At 37.7% G+C, this 22,382-nt stretch overlaps 1 protein-coding gene across 2 annotated transcripts in view; it reads left to right on the top strand.

The window, feature by feature from the left end:
* SLC44A5 (solute carrier family 44 member 5) overlaps positions 1 to 22,382 on the top strand; it is a 90,030-nt gene that overhangs the window by 19,288 nt on the left and 48,360 nt on the right. The window contains exons 1-2 of one of the 2 annotated variants that reach the window (XM_048062111.2): positions 13,836 to 14,195; positions 21,403 to 21,451. In XM_048062111.2, the coding sequence (XP_047918068.1) occupies positions 14,159 to 14,195; positions 21,403 to 21,451 (86 nt within the window). In that variant the 5' untranslated portion in view covers positions 13,836 to 14,158. Of the gene's footprint in view, positions 1 to 13,835; positions 14,196 to 21,402; positions 21,452 to 22,382 lie in introns of those variants that run through there. The other variant, XM_013193143.3, reaches the window with a different exon arrangement.

The raw sequence follows: 22,382 nt of genomic DNA, 5'->3' as shown, positions 1-22,382 counted from the left end.
ATTTTCTTGTTCTTCATGTGTCTGGAAAAGCTTTCCAAGATTAGCTACTCCAGCCACATTTTTTTTATACATGAACTATCAGTTTCATCCTTAGTTTTCTTCCTAAATTTGACACGTGCATTCTCACACAGTTCTTACTGAATTCAATATGATACAAGGTTAGAATTGCCCCTTTTAATATTATGGTACCTCAGCTGTAGTACATTCTTTACTTTTTCATATCACTTTTAAAAAAGTCTGTATTGTTGTATTTTTCTTATCAGTTTATTAGATTACAGAGAATATTATAAATAATTTTGCTGAGTTTCTGTTCTACCATGGTTATGGTTCTTAACACAGCTTCATGGAGGAACAAAATGATGGCATGTAGAATCATTTTTTCTTTTAAGCTCTTCAGGGCATGGATTCTGCTTGAATATCTATTTTTGCAATCATAGAATGGTTTGGGTTGGAAAGGACCTAAAAGATCATCTAGTTCCAACTCACCTGCTATGGGCAGGGACACTTTCCACTAGACCAGATTGCTCAAAGCCCCATCCAACCTGGCCTTGAACACTTCCAGGGGCAGGGCATCCACAGCTTTTCTGGGCAACCTGTCCCAGTGCCTCAGGCACCTCCAGTGCGATCTCTATCAAATGTCGAATACTGCTTTTGAAATGATCTTTTTAGCTATTAAAAATCTTTATTAGTTTTCACGTTGAATTATGCATAGATATCTATGAATAACCATCATTTAGTTTATTCTAACTTGTGTTCCCATGAAGGCTTTTCTTGGTTCTAAATCTGTCTTTCTGACTGCATCAGTTGATGCTCAGTTGTGGGTTCTCCAAACTAGTTTTTAGGCCACTGTTTTTCTCCTTGAAGTCTTTTTCCCCAAGATCGATGACATCATGAACCATTTTTACTCAGTGGACTCTAAAACACGGGACACAACTGTTTAGACCCAGATGAACTTTTGAGTATAGTTTCACTTATGCTAAGAAAAAAGCTGTTATTTATATCAGTAAACTTCAGCCTTCTTTTCTTCCCATTTTCGCCCCTGTAATGCAAATTAAAATTGGAGCAATAAATAAATAATAAATACCTGAATATCTCAAGTAGGCCAGTTTGCCACTATGATGTTCAAAAAAAGGTAGATCAACCAGAAATCTGTAAGTATCTGCTTCTTATCAGTAAAATAGTGACAGGACCACTGTACTGTTGTAGGTAGTTGATAAATTCGGAATCATTTGTCAAGCACTCAAAGAGTCAAATAAAAGTTATAGAAATTTTGTATGAAAATTAGAAAGTCAGTGTGGGTTTAAGATATCGTGGTAAATCAGGTTTGAGACTCTGACAAAAGCCCTGAATTTGGAATAACAGATAATTGTATGCTAAAGGGAAAGTGTATACGTAAAACTAAACCCATTCCTAAATGCTTTCCTGAGTTGTGCTATAATTAAAAGGATAGAAGAAATATTTCCTCAGATGGAATATGAATATCACGGTATAACTATTATGAGATGCACTTTCATTTACACAGAGAGACCTGATCAAGTGTGAGTAGGTAACATTAATTCTAACATTTATTAACCGTTTAGATCTTGTCTTTTAGCATTAACTGTGTATATTTTCAGGGGCTGCTGTAGCCTTTAGCTTACATGGTTTGTGCAATTGATGCATGTCTACCCATGTAATGTATAAATATTAACCAAAAAAAAGATTTTTTTTTTGTTAGTAGTAATTCTTATTTTATCTGTCACTCCAGATACAACCAGATGGACATATTGGAGTCAGTCATTTCTTAGAACCTGAGGCATCTGACTGAGGCAACAAGTGACAAGTGAAGTGACTATTATTTAACATGTCTTTTACTTTGATAAATGACTGACCTTCTTAAAGGAGAGTTGTGTTTTACAATAAAGTTTTTATCAGGAATGTGCCCAGGGACTTCAGATCTAGACTAGAGATCACTGGCATTTTAAGTTCACATACAAGGGATTTGCTAAAGTCTAAGTTTAATACCTGTAGGAAAAAACTAAGCTATATTAAAACAAATATACAATCTCAGCATTATTTTATGTGTCTTTATGAGTTGGATGTGAATGAACATAAATGATAGAGAGAAAAAAAAAAAAGAGAAAAAGAAAGCAGGTACAAATACAATAGCAATGGATTATAGTTGCCATAGAATATGTTCTATCTTGAGCTTCTTTACAATATTACAACAGATTTTTTATTTGTTTCTCTTTATTTGTTGTAGTTCTAACTGAAATAGTGTTTGACTACATGTGGGTTTTGGAAATAGAAATCAAATTCTGGAATATCATAGTCCCAGTGGAAAAAAAAAAAGGAGAATTTTGGGGAGTATGTATTCATTTTCTTTAAAAACAAGCCAAACCCCTAGAATATATTTTGGGGGCAGTAATTTACCTGGGAACTGGATAGAAGTATGAACTTCTTCCAGTTATCTTCAGAGTTACTTTCCTGATCAAATGGTTCCAGAATCAGGCCCCAGATACTGTATATTTCCCTTAACACAATGGCAATGAGAAGTTTGCATCATAATGATTTCTGAAGCAAATCTGTTCAGTGAAACACAAAGGATGTAGGAGTGTGTCTCTGTATTTCTGTCATCATCAGCCTATAAAATTTATCCATTAATCTCCAGACTTGCTTACATGGCTGCCATACATCACCTGAGGTGCTATTATTCATGCTTGCATGCACCTGTTTCCTCATGTCCTGGCACAGCTCTGTGAGGCCTTGCAGTGAAAGTTGAGCCAGCTGCTAACCAAACATGTTTGTTTTGAGGTACTTCTCACTCTGATCAAACCTGGCTGTTACTTCCCATGGACCTGCAAGAACACTACCATTAGCACAAGGGAAGAGAGCTGGAGTGGGTGGCTAGGGTGCAAGACCAACCTCTTGAGTCCTGCTTCTTAAGTCAGTTATCTCTCAGATCAGAAACTGAGCCCCTCCCAGCAAACACATGTATATGATTGCTGTCTTAACAGAACGGTCCTTTCTGGTGATATAGAAAGGAAGTGTTTTGTCTGCTAGCTAAGTGTAGGTGATGCAAGTGTTACCATGCAATGATACATGGATACACGTCTCCGTGGAGTGTTAAAATCTTGCATATCAGAATCACAGTGAAGAAAATCTCTCCAATTACATTATTTAATTTTTAATAATTAACAAAAATTACTTAACTATACATATGCGTTTGCACACAGACACATGGAAACAAATTAAATAGGTAAAATACAATCATTGTAAAATTGCTAGTAGTAGTTTTTGTTGTTGTTGTTTTTGTTTGTTTTTATTTGCAGATTTGGAATATTTAGTGAGAGCTAAGAATAAATTTTAAATCATGTATTTCACATATATAGTATAGATATAGTAGTATCCTTCTCTTTGATTACCTTTTTTAAAGAGATTAGTGGGTAAATAGAATGCTAATGAAAAAAGTTTGCTGTAATTACATACTGTGAAATCTTCCCTTCACACACTGACAGTTTAGTGTTGCAATACCTTTTGTTACTCTCAACCAGAGGATTATCAAAATTAATACTACAGTGTGGTGGTCAGCATAGAAGGCAAATTCAGATTGCAGGCTATGAAATTTATGTTGGTGTGCGGTTCCCTCAAGATCTCAAGAGGTTAGGTTCATGTACAAAGCTATTCTGTAAGCTCAATTCTAATTTAAGCATGGTACTTAGAGGCCATGGAAAGAGTGCTAGGACCTACCCTTTCTGCAAGTAAATATGTCCTCACAGCACTTTGTAAGTGTACCAGTGGGAAAGACAAAGTATAATTCTTCATTGCACCAGTAATAGAGTTACTGGCCACAGAAGCCTGCCTTACTTCTATAAACTTTAATGTAGCAAAGCGTGTTAGAAGCATATTCACTGCTGAATATTAGCTGTATGAAGATCTGAACCAGCATTTATATTTGACATACTGCCAGGCTTTTGGATCCTTCTCTTCTTAAGATGTTACTAAAGCCCATGCTACCATTCCTGTAACAGAAACAGACCTTGGGCTGGGTTAGCATTGAGGAACCTTTCTTTTGAACAGCATGTTTTTTAGATGGTACAAAGTATTGTAGAAATGGTACTACATGATTTATCTTGTCTAATCACATTTTCACTAATTCTACATACCTTATGGCTGATCCACATGTAATAAATAATTCTTAATAGTGGGTTTTACTTCTATAATCATTCCAGTCTAGACTGAGCATTCAGGACTGATTTATTTATGCCACTGTGTCCATGAATTTACATTCAGATGTTTTGATTCTACACTGGTATGCCAATAGTAGCAGAAAACAGAATCATAGAATCATTTAGGCTGGAAAAGACCCATAAAATCATAAAGTCCAGCCATCACCTATCATTACCAAATCCGCCACTAAACTCTATCCCTAAGTGCTGCATCCACATGTCTTTTAAATACCTCTAGGGATGGCAACTCCACCACTGCCCTGGGTGGCCCATTCCAATGCCCAACCACCCTTTCTGTGAAGAAATTCTTCCTGACATCCAATCTAAACCTCCCCTGGGGCAAGTTGAGGCCATTTTCTCGTGTACTATCCTTTGTCACCTGAGAAAAGACTCTGACACCCACCTTACTACAACCTCCTTCCAGGTAGTTGTAGATAGCGATGCGGTCCCCCCTCAGCCTGCTTTTCTGAAGACTAAACAACCCTAATTGCCTCAGCTGATCCTCATATGTCTTGTTTTCTAGTCCATTCATCAGCTTCATTGCACCTAATATACCTAATACCTACATGTACTTAATTGCCTGATTAAATCTGCAAACCAGTTATACTAAATTGAGTTTTGTATATTTTGCTGTTGAAACTGAAGGTGGAATGTGAGCCAGCTCTAGGTGCTTTATAAAATAACTTGACACCCGCATCTGGAGAGGGAGATCATTTGTAGGACTTCTATCAAAATGCACAGCACTCTGTGTAGAGGGGCTGGGGGTACATCTCTGCAGCATGTGATTACAAGTCAGCCTATGTACAGGTTAAAGACTCACCATAAATTGGTACTTCAGTAGACTAGCTAACATGCAGTTTTTCCGACTTTATCCTCTTACATTCAAAATCATTCTAATACTTTTCCGCTCATTGTTTAAATCATAATTATTATTTATTGTAGCGCCTAATAATTAGCTGTACGGAGACATTGTTTTCTGCTTCATTGTAACTATCTCATTAATTGTGTATGTTGGAAATACTGAGAAATTACGTTTAGGAAAGAAAACCTTTAACTAATGTTGTTTTACTTTAATAATTTTTAGTCTTATTACCTAGGAATAGAACCTGGCTCAATGGATGCAGACCAACTTGGTATAACTCATGCATTTAGGGGTCTACAGGGACAGAAAAATCAGTAGTTACAATTGCTGCCTTTTGTCTAAGAACACATTTCGCTTTGTTTAAACACAAGCTTTTGATTCGAGAGGAATTTTTATAAAGACAAAATAGAGAAAATAGTGGAAGTCTGTTCTTTATTAATAAGCAGAAAAAACTTGGAACAAAGGGTCACTTCTGACCATTTCTGAGCAACTGCAAGTGATTATTTGCTCAAATAAATTCTTAAATTGAATCTGCATGTGTTATCATTTTGTGAATGCCTTCACTGTTCCAGATACATAGAGCCATTGTTAGCACTGTTAAGACTGCAGAACACATCCTACAGTAAATGGCAGCAGTGTCAGAGATGAAGGCAAAAACAATGAAAATGTGGCTGTCCATTAAAGTACTGGATCTAATTAACATAATCTTACAAACTCCACTTGTAACTACATATCTAATGGTTTAAAAACAACTATGGAGAGCTGGTGTTCTGTTCATTATGACAGACATTGTGCTGTCTGTAGATTATGTTCAGAAAGGCAGACATTCACGATCATCTTATGTACAGTGTTGTACAGACAAATTTCAACCTCTGTAAAAGCAACAATAGCCACGAGACACCAAATCTCTATTTGAATATTTTTCTTTGTATAATGATTTATTATTTTTTTTAAAAAAATAGAAAAGAGTACGGCTACAAGGTGTGTATATCTGTATAGAGAACAGCAAGGGAATTAGCACATGTCTAATGATAAGACTTTTTAATCTTATCAGCGAGTCATTCATTTTCTGGACAAATCTATTTTTGCCTAACATGGTAATTGGTCTAAAGCATAACCAGTTATTTTTGTGAACAGGAAATTATAGTCATTATCAAAGGTCAAAATGCACTAAAGTGCTAATTATTAAGTGGATTAGATTTTGTTAGTCCTAAAAGTGTATTGTGGAGGAGTATTACAAGTCTAATCTCCCCTTAGCAATAAATTACAACTTGCTCTAGAGCTGAAGGTTGTTTTGGGGTCCTGGTTGTAATTGTGAACTCACCAGTAACTAAACATGCTCAACAGACACATTCCCGGAGGACTGCTGAAATGAAAGAGCAGTACACATATTTGTGTAAGGCCAGGAACAGAGACACAAAGACATAAGGAGCAAGAAAAGGGGGGGAAAAAAAAAAGAAAAAAAAAAGAAAAAAAAAAAGAGAGGTTAGCTGGCTTGAAAATTGGGACTTCTGAAAACTTTCTTTCAAGACACACTTAAAATTTAAAAGGTTAGAACCTTGTCTTACTGCTTTTGTCTTCTGAGAGCTGGATACGTAATTATGACTGAAAAATCAAACAGTAGTTACATTTCTGAATTATGGAACAAAATGAGACATGAATGATTTTATTTTTTTTTTAATGTTGTGTTGGGCATTTTAACAACATTCATGATGTCTAATTTTCACAAAATGTTAGTTCACTGGACAAATACAGCTAGCCAAAAACAGGCAAGTGTTGGCTATTAGTTTATATCACTACTGTTAGAAATGGCTGGTTATACAGAGGAGGACAGATCTTCAAAACTATGCATTGCTGTTTAGGCTCTGATTAGTGCAATTTCAAAATGGCTCTTGTGAATTAGACACGTGTTTATTCAGAAGGTTGTAGGTCTGACTGTGCTCTTGCAAATTTAGTGAATGTATTTTATACAAATGAAATAGTGGCAGATAGATGATGTACACAAGGTCCAGAATAATCTAGCTTTTGTTTCCTTCATCTGACATTTTTCTATCAGAAAAATGTGTATAATTGTATTTCCTTTCCGAGTAGAAACAGTACAGTGGTGTAATTATTAATGTAAGATATATAATGTAGATATTAATGTAATGTAATTATTATTAAGTTAAGACTGTTGTAATATCCTCCTTCTGAGGTAATGAAAGCTATTTTCATGTAATTAAAGTGTTATTTTAAAGATGAATAGAAAAAGCCTCAGCTGGTATAGCATTTTACATCATAAGGTAAACTAGAAAGGTTTTAATGATATGTAATGGTATAGTGCATTTAGGGCTAGAGAATCAGCTATGAGAAAAAATCAGTCTAGTGTCTGTCCACCCAGATCAAGTGGAATGAAGTAGCCTGGAAGCTGAAACCTCTGGTATTTTCTGATCCTTGGTAGAAAGCATTTGATTCTTATTTCTAAACATATTTTTTTCCAGTTAAAGCATCATCAAAGGTTTTATGTTTTAGATGCAGTTTTACTAAAACATGAGAGAGCGTTTCAAGACCAAATACCCTTCCTAGCTTGCTTAATAAATAAACATGTTGGTAAAAGGAGATATTTACCAAAACAGTAACATAAAACATAATGGTATGATACCAGCTTGCATTTTTCTACAGTCAAACCAGTCTTCTGTGCCCAATCTCACTTGGACAAAATGTCTTATAGAGTTGCAGAATAGTTGAGGTTGGAAGGGACCTCTGGAGATTGTCTAGCTCAACTCTGCTGCTTAAAGCAGTATCAGCTTGAACAGGTTACTCAGGGCTGTCCACAGTCAGCTTTTGAGCATCCACAAACTTCACAACTTCTCTGAGCAACCTGTTCCAGTGTTCAGTCACTGTAACAATAAAAAGGTTTTTCTTATGTATCTTGTGTCTATGTTTGTGTTCATTGTCTCTTGTCCTTTTACTGGAACCACTGAGAAGAGTTTGTCTCTGTTTTCTTTACTCCTTCCCATCAAGCGATAAGATACCCTCTGAGCCTTTCCTTTTCAAGGCTAAACAGTATGAGTTCTCTCAGCCCTTGCAACTGCTCTATCCTGTTTTGTGATGTAGTTAATTTTTGACTTCAGTGAGAACTTTGTTCAAGTACAGATTGTGAAGTTAGGTCTGAGGTGAGCATGGAATGTGCTGAAGTACTCTTCACACACACTTGACTCCATTTTGGGAGCATAATGATAGCTGTGTCTTTGCTTGGAAATTCCACGGAACTTGTAGTTGCAATAGTTTCAGGGCAAGAATGAAGAATGGAAGTTAGGAGGCAAAAGAACAAAGTTTAATCTCTACAGAAGAATTTGGGGGAACAGCTAAAAAACACATTGAAATACAAGTGTTAATTAAGTCCTGGAGGTGATCCAAACTGCCTGCAAACACTTCTTATGTTTAGAGATGTATTGTAAACCCCCCAACCAGCTATCACTGTTCTCGATGGCCTGGCAGTATTGCAGTTGAGTGATCGATTAAGTTATAGTATATTAAATGCCTAAATTTTCAAGCCTACTTTCTGTGGGTAGTAACATGACAACTGGCACATTTCAAAACCTGCCCAGTATCCCATGGTGTCATTCATATCAGAAGAATGTGAGATATGGACCTTTGAAATGTGATCACATCAGGCTAGTCAAATGGGCAACATGTTAATTGTACAAGTGCTACCTCAGGGAAAATGTTGCCGTATTCTTGGATGAACTGGTGTACTAGGTATACGATGTGTTGTCATTCAGTGTTTGTTGTGGCTATGACCTGGAGAACATCATGCTTCTTTAGATGTTTGACTAATTAGGACAATGCTATAACATTGTTTGAAGTTTTGGATTTTTAATGCCTAACATATTTCTTGGTTTTGTTATTACAATGGAAAAGGTGTCTGCATTCCCCATTGGGCTGTCACTGACCTCAGGAGTCCCAGGTGATTCTGTCCATGGTATGTATGCATATAGTGCTTAGGGCCTGGACTGCTTGGGAAGCAAAGGAGACTGTATGATGGGTAAAACTGGCACAGTAGTTTGGCCCTTAAACAATTGTCTTTCATTCCCTCACCGCCCCTCCAACTTCCCTCTTTTCCTCTCTTTTATCATGGCCTTCAGTAGATGATACTTGTTTTGAGAGCGGTGCTGAATGCCCTCAGCTCCACTGTCGTCAGTGGCAGTCACTTTTGAAACTTAGATTGAATCTGGATGGAGAACTGTGACTTCTGGTGTTTGCATGTGAAGACTTGCATCCTTGCAACTGTATAAAGAAAAGGACACTTAGGTGATGAGGTGGCCTGTTTGTCTCCCCATCTGCCACCTCCTCTTCCCTCTGCACCCCTCAATTTTTCATAAGTCATGAACTGGTATCTGCAAGATCTTACAAAGCAGTACTGGATTCAGGTATCATTTGGCTTTCAACCCTGCCTAGTTAATGAATACACCCTGCATGACTCTTGCCTCCCTAAGCAGTCCCTAAGACACTGAGTGGTGGCTGTCCATGGACAAATAGCTGGGGTGTAGTGGTCAGGCAGTGATAAAAACGAAATTCCAAAATTCAAAATTTAAAAAAAAAAAAAGAAAAAAAAAAGGATGTAGTGGAAAGCTGATGGACAGCTATAGGAGGAAAGGAGCATGGGAATATGGAAATGAAGTGTAAGAACTGTGTGGGAGTGGTTAGAAAATGTAGGAGACAACATTTCAACTAATGTCATTTGTTCTGCTGTTGAACCACAACATTTTTTTTCTTTTTTCCTTACGTGTTAATCTTTCTGAAAATTCCAGAGAGGGAATGAATTTATGCTAGTCTAATGCAGTAGCAAATATATAGCACCGTGAAGAGTCATTCCCTTGGCTGTACATTAATAAAAATTTACCTGTTCTGGCTGTTATTGCTCATTTCTGCAGTTCTGATTCTGTAAGTTGAAAAAAAAAATGTTAAAAATATTTTGCTTAGAAATCTGGATGAGTTACTGTTGTCCTATGGTAGAGGAAATGTTTTTTCATTACTGTTAATAGTTTTCCCCTTACATTATTACTACCAGTGCAAGCCAAGCCACCAGTTAGATCTTTTCGAAGCTTTGTATTTTGAGAATTTCTAGTAAGAAGAATGATGAGTACTTTTGGCATCTACCAGAAACACTTACTGCTGTGTAATGGCTTAATAAGATTTTTTGTTGTTGTTGCTAAAACATTAAAAGGAAGGGAAAATATTTTTTTCTCTTTGAAAGAGATAACTTATTGTTTTGACTGTGTGTTAAGTATCAAGTATTGGAGTAGGGGAAGGATTCTTGGGTTCTCCTAGCACTATGAGCTACCTGAATGTATACATAGTTACATTTTCTGACACAGTAACTCTTGCAGCTGTGTAGAGTGCTTTTCCCACTTAAGGGAATGTCTTCCATCCCACTGTTCTGCAGTGTGGGTCTCGAGTTAGAACTCTTGCATCCTGAGTGGGAGGAGTGCCTTTGTACAGTAGGAGACAGACACCATCATCTCTTTTGGCATCTGCGTACGTAGGGAAAGAATGCCCTGTTTGTCTATGATAGAAACTCCAGCAAAAGAGTCGCTGTGGATTTTGCCCAGAATTGGGTACCCAATACCCCTATGGAGGATTGAGCTGAAAATGTGCTTATTTATTCAGTGTTTTTATGTTAGCTAGTTAATCATTGCCTGCTTCAGTATGCTGGATACCGCTGCCTTGTTTTCAGACCTCTGTTTCCCAATTAGATGGCCTAAGTGACACAGAGCTGTGGATTCCACTGCTAGAGCCCAGAGTCCCTTTTTAGCCCTGAATTTAATGACCTAATATTGGCATTTCTTATTATTTTACACCCTCCCCCACCCCTTTAGCTTCTCCTTATACTATTTTGTTCAACCTAAATAAATGTTTCATATGTGAAGGCAATTTTTTTTACTTATTTTCAGATTCCTACTACATTAATTTATAATACACAAGCTACTAGCATTCATATGCATCCGTGGCTATGTGAAGAAACAAGCAAAGGGGTCTCTACTGCTGTTCAGGGTCTCTAACAAACAAGACAGATGCATAATCTACCCTACCATTTAAGATAGGATCAAGACATTAAAACTCTAGTACAATTATTTAATGCAGTGATATTGCTAACTCATTTCATTGTGTGGCATCCTTTCACCAAGACTTTTACTCGATTTTTAATTACTTGAACATATCTATTTACTCCACTAGGGGGAAGCAGCACACACATGTAGAGCCCAACAGCTTTCTAAAAAAATATTCTCTTAAAAAGCCATGCTTATTCTAGCCACATGCACATGTAATTGTTGACCAACGCCAAGGAAGAAACCCGAAGTTACTAGTAGTTATTTAAACAGAAGTAGCATTTTATCAGAGTTGAGTAATGTATTACTGGCAAACTGACATGTTAGTATTTAGCAGTGTCTGTTGTCTGTTCAGGGCCTTCTGTTACTGTATTATACTGAGATTAACTGAAGTAGCCTTTGACAGAGGTGCAAACGAGTAGGAGAATAGTAGAACCACAGAGCTGTAGTCATTTGCTTTTTTTTGCTCCCCCCCCCCATTTTTCCTTTTTTTTTTTTTTTTTTTGCATTTCCCTAACAGCAAAGTAGCAGGAAGTCTAGCCTTGGGAGGTAGTTCAGTGTGAGAATACAATCAATGGTTAATATTTTAGAAAAGATCAATTACATCCTTACCATACTCTATTACTGATACTGGTTATGCTAAATATCTCATTCAGTAAACATTAGAACATTGCTGTGATGTTTTATAATAGCAAAATTGGCTGTCTGCATATCACACGCATAATTTATGAACTATAATATAAGATCATTACATTTTGTCACTGTGTAGTATGTGGTTGACTGAAAAACTTTATGTTTGCTATTTCAGCATGTAGTCCATTCCTGATTTGTAAAATTAATATAGGAATGAGTATATAAGAGTACGCATTTCACTTTATAGAATTTACAATTGGTGTTTTAATCATATTCCACAGAAAGTGGAAATTTCACACTGGTCAGGATCACCACATGGGGATTCTGCTTGCTTGTAGCTAAAAGAAGAGGTGGCTAGCTCATTAAGAAAAAATGTTTTGGTTTTACATAGAGAATACAATGCCTTGTATTTCATTTTAGTATATAGGCATTACAGTATCTAAAACAACAATGCTAAGACTTTCTAGCTCTAACTCATCTGTTCTACACTCCTGTGCTATGCAGAGATATGAAATGTATATTCCATTAAGAAAATAATTCAGTGAATGATGACACCTTCTACAGATATGGTTGACAAGAATGAATACGCAACAAACAGTTTATATTTTAGGCTAAGATGTGGCAGAGTAAATATTTTTTTTTTTAATCTCCTTGCATGACTTGTACTTTGGGGGAGCTAGTCACGTGTATAGAGGAGGAAAGATTGGGTCAGCTGTGAAATGTAAAGACTATTTTCTGTTGCAACAGCACAGGCTACAAGGGCACAATAATTGATGACAGTGTGATACCTTATCCTCAGTTAGCAAATCATCACCATATTGCACAGAAAGCTGAATATGGTGCTTGCACAAGTAACATTCAGACATTTTATTCCATGCCAAGTTTCAATTCTCTCTGAGATCTACCAATGTAACAGTTTGAAAACACTGAATTAAAACATGCAGTGTAATTATAGCTGTCTAGCCAAAAGTTAAAGTGTACTGTTAAGAGCATTATCCAAATGCCTCTTGAACACTGATAGGCATGGAATATCAACCACATCTCTAGGAAGCCTGTTCCGGTGTCTGACCACCCTCACGGTAAAGAAATTTTCCTAATGCCCAGTCTGAACCTCCCTGTTGCAGTTTGTGCTGTTCCTATGCATCCTGCCATCAGTTTCCAGGGAGCAGAGTTCAGCACCTTCCTCTCCACTCCCCTCCTCAGGGAGTTGCAGAGAGCAATGAGGCCGCCTCTTGGCCTTCTTTTCTCCAGACTAGACAAGGCAAGTGTCCTCAAGGCAAGTCTGTCATCACAGGACATGCTGTGACCAGCTGCCCTGTGACCAGCTCTGTTGCCCTCCGCTGGATGCTTTCAAGGACGTCGGCATCCTTTTTATGGTGCTGAGCCCAGAACTGCACGCAGTATTCAAGGTGAGGCCACATCAATGCTAAATGTAGCAGGAGAATCACTTCTTGACCAGCTGGCAATGCTGTGTTTAATGCACCACAAAATGCAGTTTGCACTCCTGGCTGCCAGTGCACACTGCTGGCTCATGTTGTTGAGCCCGTATTGGTTCACAACCAAAATGTTGGGAGAAGAGGTAGCTGCAAAATACCCTAATGCTAATAGATGTAGACTAAGGTAGAATTAGTTTCTGTGAAATTTCTGAAGTTTCATCAGTGAAAAAGAAATGTATTAATATGAGTTATCTTTGTTATGAGATGCATAGGGCTGCAATCTATACACAAATGCCTAATGTCTACCCACAAAGGCAAAAATACAGCAGAGACACCTAATCACTCTCTCTATTTCTCATTTGCATTTGCTGTGGTATTAATTACCATAGCTAGTATACTTCTCAAACTGATAGAAATAGAAACCTTGTCCATTGACAGCTGAAATTGGCATTCACTCTAGAAATGCTTGCAGTCAAATAATGGGCTATGATTATCTGACAGACAAAAAATGTTCTAGCAGCAAAAAAAGAAAAGAAAATAAATCATGAGATTTTAGCTGTTACAAAAAGTCAAAATCTGAAAATTTATTTATGTGACATTTTATAAATGGTGTTCAAGTGCAGGCACTTCCCTTTCCATGTACATAATGTAGGTTAATAAAAGCTGGTAAGAGTCATTCCTCTTTAATCACACTATCAGACTGGCTTGAAGTAGGTGGGCAAGGCACTGAGTCATATCTTTCTACTAAAGGAAAGGCCTGCCTCCTTTGTGAATTTCCATTGTGATCAGAGAACTCTGTGACACTCAGCTTTACTTTAAATTGTATTTAAATAGTATTTTTGTGTATTTGTGCTTGCTGGGGAGAACGTGCCACCAACACAGGAGAACACAGTTAATATCTCACGCAGACAACCTGCTAAAGTGATCATGAATGGGGATGAAGAAAACTACTATGGAAAACATGGTAATTTATCTGCTTTCTTAAAAAACAGTTCATAAGGGCCTGATCTAAATTTCATTTAATTCAACTGGGTTATTTCTATAAACTTTAATAGACTGGGATACAGCCCCAAATGTTTGTTTTTATAACTTCCTCAATTATTAGCAATATCCTTATTTTTTCCAGCATAACATTTGAAAGTTTATTTAAGTTGCAGATCAAAGGTAGACAGAATGTATATGCCAATTTTTATTTTAGACAGGTTATTATTATTTTTTTTAATTATTAAATTAATGCAGTGATAAAGTACAATGTTTAATTTAATTTGCTGTTTGGAGTCAGAATTGGTATATCAAATATCCTGTGAAATATTTATTTTAATGGCATTATAATTCAAAATACAAAAGTATCCTATTAAGCAGCCTGTGAAATAGATCTGCCTTGTCTGCAAAGACTATCATCTCAGTTTTTAATACTAGCAAAAAAATTACAGTAGTTATGCCACATCACTGCTTTCTTTCCTTACACCTTCCAAACTCCTGAAGCTTAGAATTTGGTTTCTAGATGTGCTCTTTGGGCTTTTATAGTTAAGGAAGTGATTTACTTTTACCAGGAGATACCTAACTATTAATAACATAAAATAATTTATCCCACCCCCTGAAGAATCTTCTCCATTTTTAAAAGAATGGTAGTAATTTAAAAAAAGTAAGGGATTTGATACCTAATTTGGAAAAATTGAGAATGAAGCAAACAGCATATTCATTTATTTATTATTAGTATTTTGCATGAAAGTGTATTCCCAGTTTCCGCATTTAAATCCCCGATTTAAAGTTTCTGCGTTTAAATCCCGGTTCCTGCACCTGGGGCGCAACAACCCCAAGCAGAGCTACAGGCTGGGAGATGAGTGGTTGGAAAGCTGCCTGGCCGAGAAGGACCTGGGCGTATTGGTTGATAGTTGGCTGAATATGAGCCAGCAGTGTGCTCAGGTGGCCAAGAAGGCCAACAGCATCCTGGCCTGTATAAGAAGCAGTGTGGCCAGCAGGGCTAGGGAAGTGATTGTGCCCCTGTACTCGGCTCTGGTGAGGCCGCACCTCGAGCACTGTGTTCAGTTTTGGGCCCCTCGCTACAAGAAGGACATCGAGGTGCTCGAGAGTGCCCAGAGAAGGGCAACAAAGCTGGTGAGGGGTCTGGAGAACAAGTCTTACGAGGAGCGGCTGAGGGAGCTGGGCTTGTTCAGCCTGGAGAAGAGGAGGCTCAGGGGCGACCTCATCGCTCTCTACAGTTACCTTAAAGGAGGCTGTAGCAAGGTGGGGTTGGTCTGTTCTCTCACGTGCCTGGTGACAGGACGAGGGGGAATGGGCTAAAGTTGCGCCAGGGGAGGTTTAGGTTGGATATTAGGAAGAACTTCTTTACTGAAAGGGTTGTTAGGCGTTGGAATGGGCTGCCCAGGGAAGTGGTTGGGTCACCATCCCTGGAGGTCTTTAAAAGACGTTTAGATGTAGCCCTTAGTGATATGGTTTAGTGGAGGACTTGTTAGTGTTAGGTCAGAGGTTGGACTGGGTGATCTTGGAGGTCTCTTCCAACCTAGATGGTTCTTTGATTCTGTGATTCTGCTTATGTTTTGGTAAGGAACATTCCAGTGATGTTACAGACTATTTTTGTCAGTGAATTTTAGTGTACTTTAGAATTTGCATATAGTTACTCTTTCCTGTGTAAACTGCCACATTCTGTAATGGATTTATGTCAAGAGTTGCGTTACAGAGGGGCACAGTTTGAGTATCATTGCACGGCAATGTGCCATGATAAACATACTGACTTCTGACAATGAGGAACAGTTCCTGGAAGAAGTTTGCCATGCTGCAATAATTATACTGCTGTTAGTGAATAATACTATGTTACAGCATCCCTCTGCTTTCTTGATGGACAAGCAGGTTTCCATTTGAATCACAGCTCATTATCAGGAATGCTTCGTCTGTTTTTATTTTCTTGCCTATGAATTAGAGATACTAGTTTTTATTGTAGCAGTATTATGAAGTTCACCTACACTTGAATATGTTCCACAAACATATACATCTTTTGACACGGATTTTTTTGTTTCCATTTCAGAATCAGGTATGATATAAATAACAAAGCTTGAACTAGTTACAATGTTAGACACGCTGTTAGTAATGATTTTATTACAGTGAGAAGGACACTGCAATAAACATGTATCTTGCCCAACTTGTTACGTTATAAAACCATTCTGTTTAATGGAGACATTCTGGAAGCTCAGGAGATTGATTTGTCAACAGGCTTTCAAAAACACCAACTGACTGGAGAAACATCTATAAGCAAAATAAAAGTATGGGTTTCCCTGCTGAAAGCCTATCATATTTTTAAAAATCTAGCTTGTTCCAATGCCAAGAGGATCAGGTATCTATCTGAAAGGTAAATAATATGTAACACATGAGAAAAGATAAAGATGAACAAGTACGTTAAAATAGATTTGGGATGTGCTAGGTCTTGGCTGGCTGTAATCATAATTACAGCAATGTGGGGCTGGATGGATCTCAAGAGATCCATTTGGACATCTCCATGCTGACACATGGTACATTTTCCTATTCTGTTCCCAATGGGTGTTTGTCTAATCTATTCTTAAAGCTTATGGTGAGGAAAAATCAGAAGTATGCTTGAAAACCTATTCCAGTGTTTAACTGCCTGTGTGCTCTGAAAGGTTTCTTAATGCCTAATCTAAACCATCTTTGCTATAAATGAAGTTGTTGACTCCTCTCTCTCTGATAGAGGAAGCTGAAAACAATTGATAACTGTAATTTTTATACAGTATTTGAGGACTGCTGTTTTGTCCTCCCTCCCTTAATCACAGTCATTGAAGTTTACATTCATTTACTTCTTTTTGTAAACTTCTTAGTATCTTGCTTTTCAATCAGTCCTTCTACTCTCTCCAGTTTGTCCATATCTTCTGAAATTCTAGTACTGTGTTCTAGAAACAGGTTTTCAGCTGAGGTCTTATATGTCCCAAGCAGAAGGAACAATGACTTCACCAGTCATGCTCACCCTTCTTGAATCAGTTGTGCGTTTTTTTTTACAAAGGCATTGCTTTACTGACTCATTCTCTCCTTGTAGTCTGCCATAATTGTTTAGGGTTGTTCGTATTGGTGTTGTTAAAGGCAATTATTCTATATGGATTTGTAACCTGAGTTTGTCTTTATAACTTCCTTCAGTTTATGAAAATCACACTGAATTGTTAAAATGTTTATCAAAATAATTTCGATTCTGTCTCCAGAAGCATTTTAGCACTTGTCACCTGCACGATTTCTAAGTGTTCATTCTTTTTTTTGTTGTTGTTGTCCAAATTGTTAAGGAAAATATAATAGCCCTGGAAAACAAGTTGCTCCAGTAGTGAGGTTATGCTAGCTACTGACACTCACGAGTGAGATTTTGGGGTCTTAATGGATGGTTTGGTAAGTGTTTGCCCTCAAAAGCAAACAGATTGTAAGAAAGAATTATTGGGAATGAACTGAGATCAAATGGGAAAAGTAATTATATATTTTATAAATAACAGCCAATATGTACTGTGAATATCCTGTGCAGTTCTGGTCCTTCCTTTTCCAGTAATATATAGTAGCACTGAAAAAGGTCCAGAAAAGGAATATCAGCATAACCAAAGGTGTGGAACAACTTATGTATGAGAAACAACTAAACAGACTAGGACTCTTGACTCTGGAGGACAGATTAATAAAGAGGAATATAGTAAGAACCTGTAAAATTATCAGTAGCATGCTATGCTACAGGTATGAGCTGACTGATGGCGAGCTTGAAACAAACAAAAGGAGACAGTACTTCAATGTTCCATTAATCTGTAGTAGGGCATTGCTGATTCTGAAAGTATGTGTGAGTTAAACAGATTTCTGAGATAAATTAGAAAGAAATTCACCAACTACTACTAAATACAAAGTCTATTCTGAGTCTTTGGTTCAGAAAACTGCTGAGTTACAAATCTCTATAAACTTAGAGAGAATTTTAGGGAAATGCCATTGTTTGTATTGGTTTTGCATTTCTCCTCAGGTGTGCACTACGGACCCTTGTTAGATACAGGGCATAGGTTCAGTGGATCTTGTGATCTGGTGTTGGTGTTCTTACATGTTAAACTTGGGTCCTATATGAGCTATGAACAAAGGCTCTCTTCAGTATGCCCTATGGCTAGAATTTGTCAGTAGGAAGTAGTATAACAGATTCTGAATTGTTCTGTAGAGAAGTTATTTTTTACATGCTTGATTTGTAGAAATTGGTATACGAATAGATTCTTGAAAATACAGGCTTTGGCCCAGCATAAGCTATTGTGTGGAACATTTGCTTTCTGGATCGTGGTGGATTTCCATTGTCCCCGAGTAACAGAATAACTTAAATCATCCACTCTCCAGCATTTCTGTCATACTTGGCTCCTCCAAAGTTTTAGCTTTCCCAATCTCTTTGTTAAAATGTATTTGTTTTAGAAGCTTAGTGAGGTGGAGCTGAACAGCTCAGATAAAGAGCAAATAGAATTGCAGGATCTGCCGTGTTTATTGTGCTGGTCTGCCAGTATTTTGATAAGGTTTTCTGATATAAACCAAGAACAAAGTCTAGAGTTAGTAAGTAAATTTTGCTTTTAAGAAGTTTCTGAATTCTTCTCTAATTGAACAAAACCAGGTATTTTGTTGGTGGACTAAGAAAAGCTTAGGCTGGTAACAACACCCTTTAACACTAATTGTATTCTGAAGAAGAGATCCTTAGGTAGGCAGCGAGACAGGACTCAGCCATTTGTATTGTAGCAATGACATTCTAATGAAGAAGTAATTTTTCACTGCACAGAATTTGGTTTGGTAAATCCCTATAATTATTAAACTTCAAAATACCCTGAAAGTCTGAATAGCTTTGAAATCATGGTCTGTTAAATGAAGTAGAATCATAGAATCATTAAGGTTGGAAAAGACGTCCAAGGTTATCTAGTCCAGCTGTCCCCCTACCACCAATATTACTCACCAAACCATGTCCCTAAGCACCACATCCAACCTTTCCTTGAACACCCTCAGGGACGACGACTCCACCACCTCCCTGGGCAACCTGTTCCAATGCCTAACTACTCTTTCTGAGAAGAAATTTCTCTTAATTTCCAACCTGAACCTCCCCTGGAGTAAGTTGAGGCCATTCCCTCTTATCTTATCGCTAGTTATCTGCGAGAAGAGGCCGACCCCCAGGTCCCCACAACTTCCTTTCAGTAGCCAATGTACAGCAAATATTTTTGAAAATAGAACATTGCTAGTAATTAAAAACTAAAACAGCAGATGGTGTTACTCCATGCAGGGCAATTTTTTCATCTCTCAGGATCTGTGAGTAAAGGCAACCAAGTAATCTGCTTAAACTCCAACCCACAACAAAAGAAGGAACTTGAAAAGGAAAATTTAAACTCTGCCATAAATTTTTGTTACTATTTCCAAAGTGAAATCACACTGTAAGCCTTTGTATTCAAGTCCGCATTTGAAACACAGATTGGAGTTAGTATTTGGTAGTTTCTTAGTATAGTTTGCTTATTTGTAGAGAGGATCAATTGGAACTATGCTAACCGGGATAGCCATCCATACAAATTTATCACAGTTGATTCCTTTCATCTGTAAACTCAGACTAGATGTTACCACCTGTTTCTAGGAAGGTCCTGACTTGACCTTCTTGTCAAATATTACCTTCTGAGATTCATACAAAGCAGCAACCATATTCAGGAATGTATGCATTTCTTCCCCAGGATGTTCAAAACCAAGAGCTTGTAGCAAACAAATTTTATTTGTTGAAGCTACTGAATGTAATATTTCTTGATCAAAATAGCAGTAGAGAATACAATACGTTATAGTAATGTTGGCAAGTGTCCTGGTTTCAGCTAGGATAGAGTTAATTTTCCTCCTAGTAGCTGGTAGGGTGCTATGTTTTGGATTAGGATGAGAAGAGCGCTGATAACATGCTGATGTTTTGATTGTTGCAGAGCAGTGCTTACACCAAGCCAAGGACTTTTCAGCTTCTCGCTCTGTCCTGCCAGCGAGCAGGCTGGGGGTGCAGCAGGAGCTGGGAGGGGACAGACCCAGGACAGCTGACCCAAACTGGCCAAAGGGGTATTCCATACCATCTGACGTCATGCTAAACAATATATAGGGGTGGCTAGCCAGGGTAGGGGGGCTGGCTGCTCGGGAATAGGCTGGGCATCGGTCAGGGGGTGGTGAGCAATTGCATTGTGCATCACTTGTTTCGTACACATTATTAGTAGTAGCATTATTATCATCATTATTATTATTTTTATTATTTTTCTGTCTTAATAAACTGTCCCTATCTCAACCCACAGGCTTCATTTTCCTGTTTCTCTCCCCCATCCCAGAGAGGGAGGAGGGAGGGTGAGCAAACGGCTGTGTAGTGCTTAGTTGCCGGCCGGGTTAAACCACAACAGCAAGATGCTGGACAACAAAAAATCTGATTCATCTTCCTGTATTACTTATAACCACAGAATCATTGAGGTGATTGGGAGGTCCCTAGTCTGACATCCTGCTCGGAGCAGAGTCAGCACTGAATTTCTGCAATCTCCAGCCTGATTCTTGTCATCTGGTAAGCCCAATGCAACAAGGGCAAACCTGCGATGCTGGTGTCTAAAATAAGGTCCTGTAACCAAAGAAGTAGGAAGTAAGAATAACTCTGCAAAAGTGGAAATATAACGCAGAATCATAGAAGGGACATTTAGGATCATCTAGTTCTTAAGTACAGAAGTGACTCCAGACTGTCATTAGATTTTTAGAGAAAAATCAGAAGGGCTTAGCCTGCAGCTCCAGAGAGGTAGGTTCACTTACTTGCTGCCAAACACACTTTGTGTGCAGCTGTGAGATACAACTGTTGTCTCTCAAATATCAGCAACGTTATATTGTGAACTCTATGCGTAGGTGTAGTGATAGGATGTACATTGAAAATAATTTATCATATGGTAAATGAGAGGCCCTCAATTTTTTTATGCTAGAAGAAAATAAGCTTTGATCTTGTCTACCAAAATTAGGTAATTGTACTGGTGAATTACTGATAATGCTGACTAGAAATTATTTTAACAGAATTGAGTAAATAGGAATATATAGAAGATGTTCTTCAAAGACTGCTATTAACACCCCCCTCTATGTAAGTTTTATTTTTAATAAGGACATGCTTTTGTGTTGTTTTATTTTAAATGCAGGTGAACCAAGAAAATTTGACCCAAAGTTCAGAGGACCTATTCATAACAGGTAAATATCTGAAGTCATTCTTTTTTCATTCAGTTGGGTTTGCGGTGAACAGAGAGTAAACATTTAATTGACAAAACTTGTGAATTTGATTCTGCAGTTCTTTTTAATCCAGAAGGCTGTCCTTACCATACTTAAGGAATATTATGTGTGTGCTTTTAGTTCTTTCAACCTATATGCCAATTCTGTATGCTTTGTGTTGTCTAGTACCTGCTGTCTTAACTTGAGCTGATGTAAGCAGAACTGTTAGTTATCAAATACTACTAAGCCTGCAGGAGCTGGTTGCACAAGCTGTATCTGTGCAGTCTGCAGTGTTGTTATATTCTGCGGTCCCTTGGCTGGATAATGCAGTCTGTCTTGTTTCCATATAGTATGGGACTGGAATCCAGACATACTCTATTCTTCAGTTTGCAGCTGGTTTTCCTGCACAGAGGGATGAAACTCTGTGATCATATGCCAGGACAGCTTAACATATTTTTACTGTTATTGTATCCTGATCTAGTGAAAGGTGTCCCTGCCAATGTTGCAGGGGTTGGAACTAGATGATTTTTAGAGGTCCCAAACCATTCAATGATTCTCTATAGCATGATACAGCTAGTAAAAATTATTTTTACTTTTTTTTTCTTGCTATTATGAATGTGCAGTTGCCATGACATTTTCTGCAATTTCAGAGAATATATATGTGCTATTCTAATTTCACTTTCTACCATTCCAAAGCAGCTTTTTAAAAACAAAACCACATAAAACCATCCCATAACTAATATGCCACATATGTTCAGTGCCTTTCATAATTCCCTGGTGAGATGATATTATTGGAAACAATACGAAATAGGTCAGTTCCCTATACAGTGAGGGTATGACCTCATTGTACAGTAGACCATAAGGCAGTGATTCCTAAATTGGTACATACTGAGCTTACTTTGCAATGAGGTGC

Source organism: Anser cygnoides, chromosome 8 (assembly GCF_040182565.1).
Source record: "Anser cygnoides isolate HZ-2024a breed goose chromosome 8, Taihu_goose_T2T_genome, whole genome shotgun sequence".
In the NCBI taxonomy this organism is placed as follows: domain Eukaryota; kingdom Metazoa; phylum Chordata; class Aves; order Anseriformes; family Anatidae; genus Anser; species Anser cygnoides.
Note: the sequence above shows the minus strand (reverse complement) of the source record. Positions and strands in the feature narration are given on the sequence as shown.